The sequence below is a fragment of the Scyliorhinus torazame genome, chromosome 7 (assembly GCF_047496885.1).
Source record: "Scyliorhinus torazame isolate Kashiwa2021f chromosome 7, sScyTor2.1, whole genome shotgun sequence".
NCBI lineage: Eukaryota > Metazoa > Chordata > Chondrichthyes > Carcharhiniformes > Scyliorhinidae > Scyliorhinus > Scyliorhinus torazame.
In genome coordinates this window covers 226,250,217-226,268,103 of record NC_092713.1, presented here as the reverse complement: position 1 = coordinate 226,268,103, position 17,887 = coordinate 226,250,217, and the positions used below count along the sequence as shown (strand labels likewise).

The window sequence follows — 17,887 nt, the reverse complement described above, 5'->3', positions numbered from 1 at the left end:
GCAGTAGTTCAAGAAGGCAACTCACCACCACCTTCTGAAGGGCAACTAGGGATGGGCAATAAATGCTAGCCTAACCACCGACGCCCACATCCTGCAAAATGAATTTAAAAAAAGCTTTGTGTGACCTCAAGTTTATGATTGGTCGAATATGGGAGACCAGCCAGGACTGTATTGAAATACTCAAGCCTAATACCTAGACTTATCAGAGGCATGGATAAATGTTTCAGCAGCAGATGAACTGAAGCAGAGGGAGGAGGGGTTGTTAGGGAAGTGGAAATAGGTGATCTTGGTAATGGCTTGGAGCTGGGTAAAATTTGAAACAAAAGTCTGGTTCACCTTCAGACAGTTTACAGTGTGAAGAATGCAGTTGCTGGTTCGGGAATGGAGTTAATTGTCATCAATGCTCTTTGTAATGTCTTCAATGGGCAATGTGCACCACAAAGCACCCCTCCCAAAATGGCAAAATGCACTTCAAGGACTTTGAAGAGCAAGAATCAAAACAGCCCATTGCAATCAATATCCATGCTCGAACACACCTCACCGTCATACTGCTTCAACAACAGTTTTTAATGGTCTCTGTGCCTTAGATAGTCTGTTTACGTGCGCCAGACCCAAGTGTCTTAAAATACTTTTGTCTGAATTTAACTCCGTGTGAGTGGATGGATTTTGAGCAGGTTAAACTGTTGCCCTTTCTATCCCAATAATTTATTTGCACTCACAATTGCTTTTCCTTCACTTGCGCATGTTTAGAACATAAATTACAAAGTAAAGATGTGATGAAAAGGCATTCATGTACAGTACTTGTTTTTCTTCTAGTTCATTTCAACTTTTTATGGATTTTAAGATGAAATGGTCAGTGGTGTAATGAGCAAATAGCTACATTAATCTTTTTTAAACAAAGGAAACAAACTGAATATTGCTGGATATTAGCACTACCGTTAGAATAGCTCCACAAACAGAAAGAATAAAAATTCAAAAGATAAATATTTAAATAAAACTTACCTTTAAGAAAGCTTTCCTTTCCAAGGTATTCATTATAAATGGAGGGATAGCTGAAAAAAGTATTTAATAATTTAACAATATAATCACAATTAAAATAACAAAAGAGCAGGCATATCGGGTAACAATAAGAGCTAAGCATGTTTCAAATGTTTTAAATTCTAGTCCAATGCAATTATAAAAGTTTTTCGGATTGACATTTGCAACAAATGGTTTTGAATTCCATCAAAAAAAGTATGTGAATTTTCTAGCATTCTGTAAGTCTTTGGATGAAAGTTGATGAAACCTATAATAAATGGCCAAAGTAACATTTTCCAGTTGTCAATTGGAGGCATTGCCAGCATTAATACCTATACCTGAAACTCACAAGACAAAGAATCACACAATCTCAGAAGACTATGCTAAAATGGGAATTTTATTGATACTGTACTTCAAGATTGTCGGGGAAATATATTAACATTTTACAATAAGAAACTAAATTAGAAAGTGTGCACTTAAGCCATTTACTTCCTCACTGTTCTCACTTTCCCCAACAGCTCCTGAACAAGAAAGAAAAGATTCCTAATCAAGATGAATTTGTTATTGACCTGATATTCTCAACTGAATCCAATTTTTATTCATTTTCTTATTTATCAAACTAACTAATTGATCTCCTTGGACTTTGTGCAGAGCAGTAGTAAATAGTTAGGAAAATTAACTTGTTAGATAATGTTCAAACTCAGCAGAGAAACATATGGCAGGTATTGGGAACAGTGTTTGCATTTACACTTTTATTCAACAGCTCTCAAAAGCACAGATCTACATTTTCATATATTCAGCAACTTCCTCCACTTCTCTGGGTCTCTCATTTCCATACCGTCATGCTTTAGACAGCCAAGTTGTGAATGTCTCAAAAGTACTTGCTAAAGCTGGTCCATATTATTTGTAAGTCAGTGTGTTTTATAGTCATGGACAGACACCACTGCGAGATTTTGCTATCTCATTCATGATAGCCACTAGCTTTTTATCCAAAATCAGGTCAAGATCCACCTACTGAAGAAAATTGAGTTTGAATGACAGGCATAGGTGGGCCCCCTGAATTCTACTACTAGAATAACCAGCAAATGCTAATGGTGTTAATGAATGCTAAATCAAGCAGCAACCCAACATTGTATTTGAAGTTTGAAATCAAAAAATACAAACAAGACTGAAAAATAACTGTGGTTAAAAAATCTCCTTCAAGGTGCAATTGAATTATTTTGTAAAACATAACTGGCATGGAAATATATCAAAATGATCAATCATAATGATTACTTACAATAATCATAATGATTACCTACAGTAAATGTGGAATAAGTATTGTTTCCAACACCAAAGAGTAATGCTTAAGGAAGCTACACAGCAGAAACCCATGAACAACAAAACAATATTTGGTGTTTGCCTGGCAACACATTGTATAAATAATAGAAACAAAAGACAGAAATTTGTTTAACTGGAGTGACTCAGGACGTCAGTTTATTACAACTGTTTAGTCTTAATACTATGACGGTCTTGTGGCGCAATAGGTAGTGTCCCTGCCTCCGAGTCAGAAGCTCTGGGTTCAGGTCCCACTCGATAGCCAAGGAAGTTACACTCATAATATGGTTAAACAGATTGATTATCAACCTGCAAACCCTTTCAATACATACCAATGGCTGGTAGTAAGATTAGATTCCTAGTCAGCCAGTGATGGAAAAAAGTTGCAACTTCTACCATCACTATCCATAGCTCCAGACTGTAAAATGCATGTAAAACTGCATGTTGTCACAGCAACTCTGATTCCCAGTGATCTGTAACACACCACTTTTAGTACTACTGACCCATCCCAGGAGCAGCCATGAGGATCCTAGAGATGACCACCTGTACAATGGCCTGTTGAGCAGCTTTTGTTGATTCTCCTAGTCGGTTGCCATTCTCATCTGTTATTGGTATTCCATGTTTCAATTCTCTGTGGAATGAAAGCAGACCCTGAAGATATTTTTTGAATGTTTGGCATCGCAAACTTCAAAACAGCGCTTTGGAACTCCATGCTGAAAGGTTTTTAGGCTGAGCAAAAAGAAGTGCCAGGTTACAATTTATATTTTTGTACCCAAAGATCATAAACAATGAAAAAGCTTAGATCATTACATTTTTTATGCTTCCTTAAAATCAGTCCCTACCTGATTATTCATTGGAAAAAGACAGCTTACTTACAGAAATTTAAACCTCCAGCTTTACAAAAAGACTTTTTTGTAAAAATTCACTGAAAAAGCCCATCCCCTCTTCAGAAATACAGGGAACGATTTTGAGCCCCTCTCTCCGTCCGCGAGAATGTCGGCGTGGGTTAAAAATACGTAGAGAAGCGAAAACATGATTCTCTCTGGCATGATTTGCTTCTGGAATTATCCCCCACCCCCCTTCACCATTGGAGTCATGCATATCGCACTGCATGAGCCCGGGAAACTAATTTTAATACATTTAACATGTCATTAGCGAGCATTCTCTCTAGACACGCCCCCCCCCTTCCCACCCCCATGAAGCCATGTTAAATAAGCTGATGAAAAGATTTCCAGAACTTAAATCATGCAGTACTGAGAAACATATTATTCGAACTGTTAGATAAAAGGAATGCCATATCAGTACACATTCTCAGTCTTCAGTGATTACTTGCTAATGAGTATGATTGACCGCACACTTATCAGGTGTTTCCAGGAGGTGTCCTTGGACTCGAGGTCGCTGGTATTCTTTCAAGGACGCCTGTCCTCTCGGCTGGTGAGGAGAACCACCACCCCAAGGCCCTGAGGTGGTGTCTGAACAAAGTCCAAGTTTATGAGCCATGTAGAAGAGTTGGGAGGATAACTGCTTTGTACACAAGGATCTTGGTATCAGCATGGATCACATGGTCGAAGAATGTCTTCTTTGGGCATCTGAAGGCTGCGCTCGTGGAGTGGATACGATGTTGGATCTCAGCATCGATGTCAGCCTTAGAGGAGGTGGTGGCTCCCCAGTTAGGAGAAATCTTCCACTTTTCGGAGGGTTTCTCCGTTGATCTTGATGGAGGAAGAGACCGGATCTTGCCCTGGGGCAGATTGATAAAGGACTTGAGTCTTCTTGAGATTAAGGCTGAGATCGGTTCTTCGGTATGTTCCCACAAAGGTGTCAGGCATAGCTTGTAGATTCTCAACTGGAGAGTTGAGATGGCGTTGTCACCCGCTACTGAAGTTCCACGAGCAATGTCAATATTGCTTTCTTCTTGGTTTCCGGCCATTCTGTAGACGACGCTCTCTCTACTGGGAAGCTTGTTCTTGACAAGGTGAAGGACGGTGGCGATGAAGAAAAGGGTGGGAGCAATGGCACATTCCTTCACGACTCCAGTCTTGACCTCGAAGGTTTCTGTCTTGTGTCTGTCGATGAAAATTGTTGTCTGTCGTGGAGGAGTCGGAGGATACTGATGAATTCCTCTGGACAGTCACCCTTTGACAGGGTCTTCAATAGCACTTTCCGATTGACAGAGTCAAAAGCCTTGGTCAGATCGATGAAGGCCATGTAGAGTTGTTGATGTTGCTTCTGGCATTTCTCTTCAGAGATTTGGATAAGATGGCTAGCAAGGATTCCTGGGGAAGAATCCTCGGTAGTTCCCACAGCACGATTTGTCTCCTTTCTTGAAGATGGTGGTGATGATGGCATCCCTGCGATCGGCAGGGATTTATTTTCTGTCCCAAATTTTCAGGAACAGCTGATGGAGATGACATGTGATCTCCTCTCCACGTTTTGGAATCTCCACTGGAATCCCTTCCATTCCTGCGGCTTCTCCATTCTCATGTGTTTAATGGTGGCTTTGATTTCATCCATGCTTGGTGGGAGTCAAAGATCATCTTTGAGGGAGAGGTTCCTTGAACACATCCTCATCTATGATTGTAAGACGGTTTAGGAGTTCAGGAGTTCTTTGAAGTGTTCTCTCATCGAAGGCTGATGTTTTTCGGTCTCTCAAAGGGTTCCGTCTTCACTCTGCTCCAATGAGGCGAGGATGTTGGGTCCATAGATTGCCTTGGTGGCATTGAAGATGCCCCGGATGTCATGGTCATCGGTGAGGAGTTGCAGCTCCTTAGCGTTCTCAGTCCGCCATTGCTTCTTGATTTCCCGGTTCCTTCTTTGTGCCTCCACCATTGCTGTTTGATGAGTTTGCCTCTTTGCCTTGCTGGTGATGTCATTTTGCCAGGCGCACAGAGCTTTCCTCTTCTTATTGATGAGGTCTTGGATGGTGTAGTCATTCACGTTGAACCAGTCTTGGTGTTTTCTAGTCTTGTAGCCGATGGTTTCTTCACAGCCTGAGATGATGGCTGGCTTCAGCTCTTTCAAGTTTTCCTCCATTCCATTAGAAAGAACATTGAAAACATTTTGGTGAAGACATTGTTGGAGGTTCGCGAGCATGCTTGGCTCTTGAAACATTGATCTTTTTTCTGAGCTGTTTCTTCACCGTACTCTGATGGAGTTTGATGGAAATACAGGAGCGGATGAGCCGATGGTCAGTCAAGCAGTCATCTGCACTGGTCATCGTTTTGGTGATGAGGGCATTGGTTTGGTCGATGTGTAGTCAATCATGTGCCAGTGCTTTGATCGTGGATGTCTCTGGGAAGTTTAGAACTTGTCTTTTTGGCGGAACAGTTGTAAGGGCCCTTCCTCTAGATACCCATTTCCCACCCCTTTCTTTCTTTTTGTTGTCATCATTTTGAACCAAGGAAGGACAGTCGGATCCCTGGACATCTGAGGAAAAGAAGCTGCTCTCTCTCTCTCTTGTTTTTCTCCAGAAAAGATGCATAGCTGCTGTATTTCTGAAACTGAGACCTGAATGAATGTACGGTGAAAACCATTACCGACGAAACAGAAACCTCGAACTGAAAGGCTGGACTGAAGAAAGGTATGATAGAAAACAACTATCTGGAACAAAGACTCCTATCCTTTTTACTTTTATCATTATTCTTCAACCCTCTTTACCCCTCTGTTTGTCTGTCTTGTGTGTTTGCATAACAACTAACCGGTTGTATCTGCTACAGATTTAATTATAGTTACTGTTACTAATTAAATTAATTTACAAATCTGGTGACTTTACTTATTAGGCAGACAAGGGCCAAAGACTTTGGGTGTTTTTCGAAGAATTATTTATTAATTTAAATTGTGCTTCAACTCCGGGTCAGGTGGGTCTGGAATTGACCGCACCCTAACCCAGCGGGTCATAACACAGTGTGTTAATGATGACAAGCTGGTGTTCCGTGTATTTGGTGAGGAGAATCCCAGTGGACTTGCAATTTCCAACTCTTCCTTTCTCATGATTCCTTTCCAGAGTTGGGAGTCCTTTCCAACTCTGGCATTGAAGTCCCCGAGGAGGATGATCTTATCTTCCTTGGGAATGTTGGAGAGTATGGTGGCCAGACGGAGTAGAAATCTTTTGTGGATTCATCACTGGCATCAAAAGTTGGGGTATATCGACCATTGCCTGCTGGTTCTTGGCAAGTTTCAGATGAAGAGTCATGAGGTATTCGTTGATGCTGCCAGGAAGCTTCAAGAGTCGTTCGACAAGTTATATGTCCTGGGCTGATTGCTGGGTTTTCCTCTCAAGAAGAAGGTGTAACCACCATCTTCTACCCTCAGTTGCCCTTCGCCTGCTTTTTGGGTCTCTTGCAGGGCAGCGACCTCAATGTTGAGGTACCTGAATTCACGAGCAACGAGGGCATTTCTTCGTTCTGATCGATTGTTTTGCTCGTTATTGAGGAGAAATAGTACGTTGCAGGCTCCAAAATTGAGTTTAACAGTCATTTCTGAAAATTCACCGAAAAAGTCCATACGTTTCCAGAAATATAATTCAGTATGATGCACGCACCTTTTGGTTTGTGAAGCCATGTTAAATAAGCTGATGAAACGATTTTCAGAAGCTGAAATCATGCAGTAGTGAAACATATTATCCAGGTTGTTAAATAAATGTATTGCCATCACTCTATATATGGTGAATAGAAACCACAGTTTTTTTAAAAAAGGAAAACATTAAAGAGAATTTAAAGATTTGAGGCACGATTTAACAGCCATGTCATGCCCACCGAGGATCTGTGCGAGCCTGTTAGATCGCAGGAGCGGCCCAAATCAGGAAGCACGCCTGGCACCAAGCGGCTTGTAATCCAACCGGCTCACTTACGTTGACGGGTTCCGGATCCCGCCTAGGTGCAGCGAGAAACCAATATTCACCAATTAAGACCAATCTCCATCTCATTAACAAAATGGACGCCCTTTCTAACAGCCTCCTGGGATCTAACTGACTCTCCAACAAGATGTTCTGCGAGCGCTGAATAGTACTGGTCCACACAACTGTAGACCAGGCGGAATGGCATCTAGGGGAAGAGGGGAGGGGGCCTCCCTGGCCATTGAAGGCCCCTAGGTGGTCAGGGTAGCACCAGGCAAGGCTGGCACCTTGGCACTGCCATCCTGACACTGCCAAGGTGCCAGGATGGCACTGTCTGATTGGTATGAGCACTGACAGGGTGCCAGTGCAAGGGTGCCCAGGTGGCGCTGCTATGGGTCAGGGCCTGGGGAGTGTCCTCATTTGGGGGGTGGGGTAATGCCCATTGTGGAGTGTCCTCATTGAGGGGGGGGGGGTAATGCCCATGTGTGTGGGGGGGGGGGGGGGGTGACATTGCCCATGGGTGGGGGACCCTCAAGCTCACTCAGAGGTCAGGACACCCTTTCAAAATGACGGCCCGATCTCCAAGGAGCCAGTGTGGCCCACAAATTCAGGTCCCCAGTGATGGGAATAATTCTAAGTGTGGTCTACCCCGGAGAGAAACCCGCAAGGGCCCCAAAAAATGGCTAAGTGTGGTTAGATAGCAGTGGGAAACTCGACCACAGAGCTGGCAGGAACTCCCAGCCAAACTCATCTGAAATGACACTTGGAAATTCTTCCGTTAAATCGCGCCCTTGTTGTTCCCACTGTATAGCCACCAATGGGAAAATGGAATTTCAAAAATATTCTCAATCTTTTACAAAATTCAGGAGTGTCCCACTCTCAGTCAACAATAATTATGATGGGCATGTTATGTCTCACAAAGCACATATGTTGATCTTACTGGATTTTTGTAACATTCTGATAACTTTTACAGCAATCATGAGTTTTTGTTCCTCAAATTTTTCCAGGCTGTCACTTGCAGAAAGCGTGAGGTAATAGGGCTGCTCCCAGCACTCTGTTAAATTTTATTTGCTTATAAGGAGTCGCTCAGGAATAGTTCACTGTGACTGCCACTTGATTTTGGAGAAATGCCCGAACTCTGCTTGAAATCGCTCAGTAAGTATGGAATTGGATAACCCAGTGTATGGTACATTATGTCACCCCTAGAATTATTTCATTTTGAAATTTATGTTTTACTGCTATTCAGATAATAAATGAAAAACTTACCTCTGTCTCATTAAAGGAATATTTATACAGTTGGCAGCAGCTACTGCAGCAAATGGAACAAAGCGTCCTATTAGAGGTGTCACATGCTGTATAGAAGAAATGGATCATTAATTACTTACTTTACAAGAGCAACTAGGGGAGATAGTCCAAATCTTCTTCATCATATCTATACAAATATCTAAACATTACAAATTTTTTGTCTCTTGAATGTTTTTCCTTATCCATATATTACTAACAAGTTATCATTAATAGTGTTTATTATATTTACTCTTACCAAATGGGGAAGTGAAGCATTCAAAACCAAGATTCTGAGAAACGCAGCTGGAATCGGTCTCCACGATGCATTATATTCTCGCAAAGAATACTGATACAAGCGAGACTATTTAATTTTCTTTCATTTAATCTTGATATCCCTTGTAACTAAATTTTACATGAACTATTCTTGTATTTTGGAATTTATCTAGGTTATCTTAAATTGTGAATCCACATGAGGCTTTGGTCATGCATCATTAATTGCAATGAATCCATATTAGAAAACATATTCAAATGAGGGAAAGGCAAAGTTAAAGAAAAAATTGAACATCTGAAGGAATTGAATAATATCCATACAAGAATGAAAACATTCTTGCATTGAAGTTCACATCTGTGCTTAATGGGTAAATGTATTGACATGTGAAATACTAGTTAGAAGCCTTATGTTCAATCCCTGGTTAGACTCAGCTCAAAACAACATTAACAATTAGGTTCAGTATCCTTGCACCGTGAAGGAGTAAAGTTATCCACGGTTCTGTTCTTCCTTATTATACACTGTCCTCTAATAATGAACATAACCAGGAATCAAATTAGCTCCGAACCACCTGCTGATATGTTTTCTGCATCGTGAAGCACAAGATCTTTTGCAATTTATCCTTTCAAATCCTTCTATAGTTCCAGTTTGATCTCTCCTTCTCTGTTCCTTGAATACAGCACTAGTTACGTCTGCTCACCTTAGCCACAATTCCAAGATCCATTAGCTGATAAAATATGCACATATCAGAAGTTAACAATACCTTAGTTAGTGAATTAAGGCCAAGAGCTGTTGCTACTGCACCTGTTGTAGCAGAAACATAGGCTGTACCAAGCTGTCTGTAATTTAAACAGGAAATAAAATAAGAAATCATAATTGTTATGATATTCTTAAGACTTCGAGAACAAAATCTAAACCGTGTTAACTATGATGAAAACACTATACTGTTACAATACAAACAATAAACACATGAAAGTTCAGTCTTGTTTGCATTAGTTTTATTTTGATCAACAAAACCATCATTGGCAACATATGGAATACAGCCCAAAACACAAATTTATGACAATGCCGTACATCAATCTTAATAAAAACACAACTTACCCTACAGTTATTGGAGCATCTCCACTTCTGTTAGTATAGTTCACAATAGCATTGAAGGACTGGTTAATCCACTGCCAGAAAACCACAGCTGGAGTAGTTCTAAAATCAAATAAATAGGAAACATTACAGTTAACTTTCAGTTATAAATTATAGTACTGACCTAAGTTTTTCAGATGGTAGGGTCTTGCTTCCTGCTATCGGAGGAGTCAGTGAGGAACACAACCCCACCGACTTGGAGTGCCCCACAGCCATTTAACCCTCAAATAGCGTCAAATGGCTGCAGGCGCTACTCCACCCCTTCAACTTTAAAGAGGGTCCTGCCTTAGAGCAATCTGATTGGCCAGCAGCTCTCCAATCCCTGCAGCAACAGTACTGTAGTGGGCAGAAGAAAAAGTGCAGGTGGATGTCAGAGCTCATGTCTGGCTACCAGAGGTCCAGTTATGTTCAAGGGGTCCCACGGTAGGAAAATACCCAATTCAATCCTGCCGCCAGCCTACAAATTGGCCATTAAGGGGCTCAACAGGGGCAGACTGCCCACATAAAGCCTTGTCTACTCCAGTGTAAAATTGCTCAATGGTTGGAGCGGGTGGGAATCCAAAGGGAATCACATCCTTTCAAGTGCACACCTAAAAACCTACCAGTTGGAGTGTGTAGAATTCTGGCCCGTTTCGGAAAATTAATAGGGAAATTGTTCACTGTCCATATTGGATTACAATAGTCTCTCCAACTGTATTTTGTTTGTTTCTTTATCTGCATTACAATAAATTAAAATATCGGTTAAAAAGTGATTGGTCAAGTTTCATGGAGCTGGGTGTCATTAGGATTGAAGATAAGGTATATCAGGAAGTAATGATTAATGCAAGCCAAAAGATTATAAGAGGAAAGATTGGGGGTGGTGGGGCAGTAGGGGGCTGGGAGAGAAAATAGGTTTTAAAATGTTCAGATCACTGACAAAGAATGAGATTGATTCAGAAATGGGTTTGACTTCAACATAAAGATACAGGAAGTAGGAAGTGAGGGTAGGAGAGAGGAAAAAGAGAAGCACTGATCAGTAGCACAATGAATATATTTAATACATCTCTACATGGCCTGGGTGAGAGTCAGTTCTTACACAAGGTCAATAATCTGTGCCTTGGTTTGTAACAATGTGATGGAAGCATTTACTTTGAACATTTTCAATATTTCAGAAAGTTAATAATCTACACAACAAACCATGGAGATATTGATCATATTACTACTGTTAAGTAACATTAATGCCACAGTAAAATACCATTTGATATCTTGAAAAACCTTTTATCAAGTTCTTCCTACTATATAACCATGTCCCCTATTAGCATAGTAATATAATACTACAGTTTTATCGGTAATATTGTACTTTTATTATGGAACAGTTGACATCATACTTTCCTTCAAAGCTGCTCAACAACAACTTGTATTTATACAGCACTTTGAATGCAGCAAATGATCCAAGGACGTCACAGGAGCATTACCAAACAGAATTTGACACTGAATCCCATATGGAGGTACTGGGCCAGATGACCAAGGTGATCAACTTGGTAAGTTTTAAGAAATACTTTAAAGGAGCAGAGAAAGGTAGAGGAGGGAGAGGTTTAGGAAGGAAATTCCAGGTGTTTGACAAACTTCTTAGAGTTTCTTAAGGATGAAGTGAGCACAGTGTACAAAAAAAGAACCAATAAATGGAATGTATCGGAATTCCAAAAATCATTCAATAAGGTGTCACATAAAGGTTACTGCACGACTTCTGGTGGCAGGCAGGGAGTAAATGGTCGCACATTTGGTGGCTCCCGCTCGAGGTGGAATTGTTTGATCCTTTTCACCCAATATAGGGAGTGCTTGCTGGTGCAAAGTGCATGAATAGTGAGAAATTGGAATTCTCCTCTGGTGGGGCCGGTTTATGGCTTATCAGATGATAAGTGTTTCAAGCAACGGGCAGCAGTCTGGCTGGAAGAACTTTCAAAGTGTGACAGAGGGAAAAGTGGCAGAGTTGGTGTGGTGCAGTTGATTAAGGGGAGATGGCAGCATACATCCTGGGGAGGGCCAGAGAACGAGCGAGTGAAGGGGGCCTATGGCTGATCGAGGAGGGGAGGGGGGAGCACCCCTGACATGGTTGATTACGTGGAACGTTCAGGGGGTTGAATGGGACGATTAAGAGATCTTGCATTTTCATTCATTTGATGGGTTTGAAGGCGGATGTGGTATTTCCTCAGGAGACATATTTGAAGGCGGAGAACCAGACAAGGTTCAGGAAGGGCTGGGCGGGGCAGCTATTTCCTTCAGGGTTGGATATGAAGATGGGGGGTGGGGGGGGGAAAAGAGAGGTGGCAGTGTTGATCATTAAGAGGGTGGCTTTTGAGGTGGGAAGTATCGTGCCAAACCTTGGGGTAGATTTGTGATGGTGAGTGGGAGGTTGGTGAATGTGTATGCCCTAAATTGGGATGACATGAAGTTCTTGAGGCAGGTGTTGGCAAAGAGTCGTGCCCCGGGTCCCTGACGGTGTCGGCCATAGCAAAGGAGCTGATGGGGTTTATGAACACATAGGTGGGGTAGGCGTGTGGCGGTTTGAGGCCAAAGGCGAAGGAATTTTCGTATTTCTTGCACATCCACGGAGTGTACTCCTGGATTGACCTCTTTGTCCTGGACAAGGCGCCATTGGCGGGGGTGGTTGGATACAACGGCCACAGTGGAAATTGGATGTGGGGTTATTAGTAGGTAAGGAGGTTTGCAAGAAGATAGGGGCGGCTATCCAGAACTATGTGGAGCAGACTAAGGGGCTGGACTCTCCAATCCCCGACGTCAAAATCGCGTTTGGCGAAGGGGTGGAGAATCCCCGATGATGCCAAAATTGGGGGCCACGCTGCTTTTGCGATGCTCGGTTCCTGAAAAGCACGCCGCATCCATGTCCTCCTTATTTTGGCTGAGGCCCACTCAGCGATGCTCTGTCCCCGATCGGCCGAGTTCCCGACGGCATGTGGTCTCACCTGTTGGGAACTCAGCATGGCGTCTGCGGACTCAGTCCAGCGCCGCTACAGTCGAGGAAAGGCCAATCCGAGGCTAGAGGGGGGCATTATTCGGTGCTGCGAGTACTGTAGTGGGGCGGTCCAGGTCGCGTGAGCCAGCCCGGCGGGGGGGGAAGGTTTCTTCCTCCGCTTTGTGGGACGCGCTGAAGGCAGGAGTTTTTCTCGATCCGGGCGCACAAGGAGAGGGTGGAGTGGGCTGAGGGGTTGAGGTTGGTGGAGGCCATTCTGAGGGTTGACCTGAGGTACTCGGTAGCACCCGAGTAGGCGCTGCTGAAGGAGACACAGAAGCTCCAGATGGAGTTTGTCCACGGGAAAGGCGGTGGGACAGCTGCGCAGAGCCACGGGCACAATATACAAATATGGGGAGAAAGCCAGCAGGTTGCTTACGCATCAGTTGAGGAGACAGGCAGTGGCAAAAGAAATTGGGAGGATGAGAGATGGCGGGGGTACGGTAGTTACAGAGCCAGAGGTGAACCGGGTGTTTTGAGGCATTTTACTGGAAATTGTACAGCTTGGAGCCTCCAGTGGGGGTTGAGGGTATGAGGCGGCTTTTGGACGCGCTGGAGTTCCCAAGAGTTGTGGAAGCAAAGATACAGGGGATGGGGGTCCCGACTGGGCCGAGGGAGGTAATGGATTGCTTGGGGTCGATGCAACCGGGGAAGGCCCCAGGTCTGGATGGGTTCCCAACCGAGTTCTCCAGGAGGTATGGGGCGGAGCTGGGGCTTGTTAATCGGGATGTATAATTATTCAATGATATGGGGAGAGTTGAGCACCCCCCCAGGTCGTCTCAGGCTTCGACATTACTCATTTTAAAGAAAGACAAGGATCCGGAGCAGTGCGGGTTATACTGCCCGATTCCGCTGTTGAATGTAAATGCAAAGCTGCTGGCGAAGGGACTGGCGACACAGATAGAGGATTGAATTCCAGGGTGATAGGAGAGGATCAGACGGAATTTGTGAAGGGGCTATAGCTGTCGACGAATGTCTGGAGGTTACTGAATGTTATCATGATGTCCTCAGAGGGCCAAGAAATGGAAGTGGTTGTGGCGATGGACACTGGGAAAAGCTTTCGATCGAGTGACGTGGACGTACTTATTAGTGGTGCTGGGGCAGGTTGGGATTGGGCAGGTATTTGTGGACCGGGTTCATCTGTTGCATAAGGGGCATAACTAATGCAAGTGTTCAGAGCTGAACTTGCAAAACTATTATTGGGCAGCAAACATTGCAATGATTAGGAAATGGGCGGTGGAGACGACTGCGTGTAAAGGGACCAGCTTAAGGGAACTCTTGTTGGCACCTCTTCTGTTCTCGCCAGCCAGGTACACCACGGGCCTGGTGGTGGCATCAACGTCGAGGGTTTGGAACCAGTGCTGTCAGAAGTTTAGAATGGAAGGCATGTCCCTGTGGGGGCCGATCGGTGATAATTATAGGTTTGCTCGGGCAGGGTTGGATGCGAGGTTCTGGGGGTGGTGGCAGGTGGGGATAGAATACTTTAGGGACTTATGAGTTGGAGGGAAGTTTTCAGACTTGGAGGAGACGGAGGGGACATATCAGTTGCCGAAGGGGAATGGGTTCAGGTATCTGCAGGTGACGAAGGAGGTACCTTTGTTTCCGACGCTGCCACCCCCAGTACTGCAGGACAAACCTCTGTTCGAGGAGGAAATAGGAGAGGGCAAGGTCTCAGATATATATATGGGGAGCTGTTGAAGAGAATGCACCCCAGTGGAGAAGGTTAGGCATAAGTGTAAGGAAGAGCTGGGAGGGGGTGCTGGGGGCTGGAGTGAGGCTTTGTGGAGGGTTCATGCCTTTTCATCATATGCAAAACTAAGTCTCTTCCAGTTTAAAGTGGTACACAGCGCCCAGATAAATCAATAACCTTGTATTGTCACAAGTCGGCTTACATTAGCACTGCAATGAAGTTACTGTGAAAAGCCCCTCATCGCCACATTCCGGCGCCTGTTTGGGCACACAGAGGGAGAATTCACAATTGTTAGCTGGTACGGGAATTGAACCTGTGCTGCTGCCCTTGTTCTGCATCACAAACCAGCTGTCTAGCCCAATGAGCTAAACCCACCCTGTGTGCTAAACCAGCCCTGTCAGTGTCCAGGATGGGTCAACTCTTTTCAGGGGTGCAGGATAGGTGTGTGTGGTGTGCGGGTGTCCGGCGAACCATGTCCATATGTTTTGGGCGTGTTCGAGTTGAGGTGGTTTTGGATGGGATTTTCAGATGTGATGTCAAAGATTTTGGAGGTAACAGTGGCTCCTAGTCCGGAGGTGGCAATATTTGGGGTGCCAGAGGATCCGGGAGTGCAGGTGGCGAGGCAATGTGTTGGCCGTTGCCTTCCTGATAGCTGTGAGACAGATTTTGTTGGGCAGGCGGGACTGAGAGCCGCCGAGCGCAAGGGTTGTGAGTGAGCGATTTGGCAGAATTCCTATATTTTGAGAAGATCAAGTTCGTTATTAGGGGGCCAGAGGAGGGGTTCACCTCAAAGGTGGAAGTTGTTCATTGACTTCTTTAAGGAGTATTGAGTCGTCAGCGGGGGTTGGGGAGGGGGGGGTCCTTTTTCAGTTCAGGTTGGGTTTAAAGTTAAATGGGGGGCAGAGGCTGGGGTGACAGCCGGTAGAATGAGATGAGAGGGGGAAGATGGTGGGGGGAGTGTAAGGATGTTTAGGCTGTTTGCTGTGGTTAGTTTTTGTGTTGTTTCTTCTTTGTTAGGTGTATATTTGAAAACGTCTCTAGTAATTGTTTTTTTAAAAAAAAGGTTACTGCACAAGTTAAATCCTCACAGTGTTGGGGTAATGCATTAGCATAGTTAGAGAACTGGCTAATAACAGAAAATAGATAGTAAGGATGACTGAATTATTTTCCGATTGTCAAACTGTAACTAATAAGGTGCCACAGGTATCACTCCTGCCACCTCAACTATTTACAATCCATGTTAATGATTTGGATGAAAGGACTAAATGTATTGTAGCCAAATTAACTGATGACAGAAGGATCGGTAGAAAGCAGGTTCTGAGGAAGGAGTCCACAAAGGGATATAGATCATTTAAGTGGGTGGACAAAAATTGGGCAGAGGGAACATGATATAATATCCGCTTTGGCATGAATAATAGAAAAACAGAATATTATTCAAATGAAGGGAAATTGCAGAATGCTGCAGTACAGAGGAATCTGGGTGTTTTTGTACGTGAAACGCAAACTGTTAGCTTGCAAGTACAGGAAGGAGAATGGAATGTCGTTTTTTTACTACAAAGGGGATGGCGTATAAAGGTAGGGAAGTCTTGCGACAACTGTAACAGGGCTTTGGTAAGTACTCTTAAGAATTTTAAGGAGGGATACACTTGTATTGGAGGCAATTTAGTGAAAGTTCATTAGGATGATTCCTCAGAAGAGGTTGTCTTTAGAGGAAAGGTTGAGCAGGTTGGGCTTATGCTTACTGGAATTTAGGAGAAAGATACCTTCTTATTGAAATATAAAAGATTTGTGGGGGGGGGGGGGGGGGCAGGGGGAGGTTGACTGGTTGATGCTAAGCAGATGTTTTTCCTTATGGGGAATCTAGAACGAGGGGTCTCCCATTTCAGGTGAAGGAGGAGGAGGAGGAATTATTTTCTTAGAGGGACGGTCATGAATCTTTGGAATTTTCTAGCCGAAAAAGATATGGAGATGCAGTCATTGAACATATTCAAGGCTGAAATTGAGAGATTATTGAATTACAGGACAGTCAAGGGTTATGGGAAACAAAAGGTAGGAAAAATGAGGTTTTAAAAAAATTTAGAGCAACCAATTCTTTTTTTTCCCCAATTAAGGGGAAATTTAGCATGGCCAATTCACCTACCCTGCACATCTTTTTGGGTTGTGGTGGAGAGACCCATGCAGACACGGGGAGAATGTGTTAACTCCACACGGACAGTGACCCAGGGCTGGGATCGAAACCGGGTCCTCGGTGCCGTGAGGCAGCAGTGCTAACCACTGCACCCTGTGTTGCCCTAGGAAAATGAAGTTGAGGCCAAGATCAGATCAGCCATGATCTTACTGAATGGCAGAACATGGCTTGAGGAACCATAAGGCCTGCGCCCATTTCTTATGTTTATTTGAACACATAGGACTTGGCAGCTGAAGGCATACCCACCAGTAGCAAAGCTATTAAAATTGGGGATGCTTTAGAGGCTACAATTGGAGGAACGGAAAACTATAGAGCTGCAGAGACTAGACCAAGGGAGGGAGTTGAAAACAAGGATAGACTTTTAAAATCAAGGCATTGCTTTACTGGATGCCAAAATAGTGAGCGCAGAGGTAATCGGTTAACCAACTTGGTGTGAGAGTAAGGATGAGGGCAACAGACTTTTAGATCCATAGAATCCCCCACAGTGCAGATGGCCATTCAGCCCATCGTGTCCGCGCAGTCCCTCTGAAAGAGCACCCTACCCAAACCCATGCCCTACCGCCGCAAGCCCATCTAGACTTTTGGACACTTAAGGGGGCAATTTAGCATGGCCAATCCACCTTACCTGCACATCTTTGGACTGTGGGAAGAAACCGGAGCACCTGGAGGAAACCCACGCACACAAGAGGAGAATATGCCAACTCCACATCCAAGGTTGGAATTGAACCTTGGTCCACGATGCTGTCAGGCAGCAGTGCTAACCACTGTGCCACCATGTCATCCACTGCTGAGCACAGGTTTATGGAGGGTAATCAGCCGTTTGGAACAGTAAAATCTAAATCTAACAATAGAATGGATAAAGGTTTTAGCAGCATGAGTTGAGGCAGGAATGGAGCCAGGCAATCTTACGTAGGTGAAAATATGCAACACTTAACGTGGCTATGTAGTCAGAAGCTCATCTCGCGGTCGAATTTTAAATGAAGCGGACATTCTGGTTCAGCCTCAGCGATACCATTGAAAGGGTTGGACTCAGAGGCTAGGGAACTCTTTCTTAAACACATCTGTATTGTTTCAACTACTGGCTCACCTCTAACACCTCTCCTTTAAAGCATAGCTGGTGAATTCTACAAAAGATCTCCTTG

At 43.9% G+C, this 17,887-nt stretch overlaps 1 protein-coding gene across 3 annotated transcripts in view; it reads right to left on the bottom strand.

Annotated features, from left to right (window-relative positions):
* Positions 1–17,887, bottom strand: part of LOC140426867 (sideroflexin-1) — a 116,860-nt gene that overhangs the window by 18,214 nt on the left and 80,759 nt on the right. For all 3 annotated transcript variants that reach the window (XM_072512108.1, XM_072512107.1, XM_072512109.1), the window contains exons 4-8: positions 9,822–9,920; positions 9,484–9,559; positions 8,435–8,520; positions 2,838–2,965; positions 1,003–1,052 (exon numbers count right to left, since the gene is read on the bottom strand). In XM_072512108.1, the coding sequence (XP_072368209.1) occupies positions 1,003–1,052; positions 2,838–2,965; positions 8,435–8,520; positions 9,484–9,559; positions 9,822–9,920 (439 nt within the window). The remainder of the gene's footprint in view (positions 1–1,002; positions 1,053–2,837; positions 2,966–8,434; positions 8,521–9,483; positions 9,560–9,821; positions 9,921–17,887) is intronic.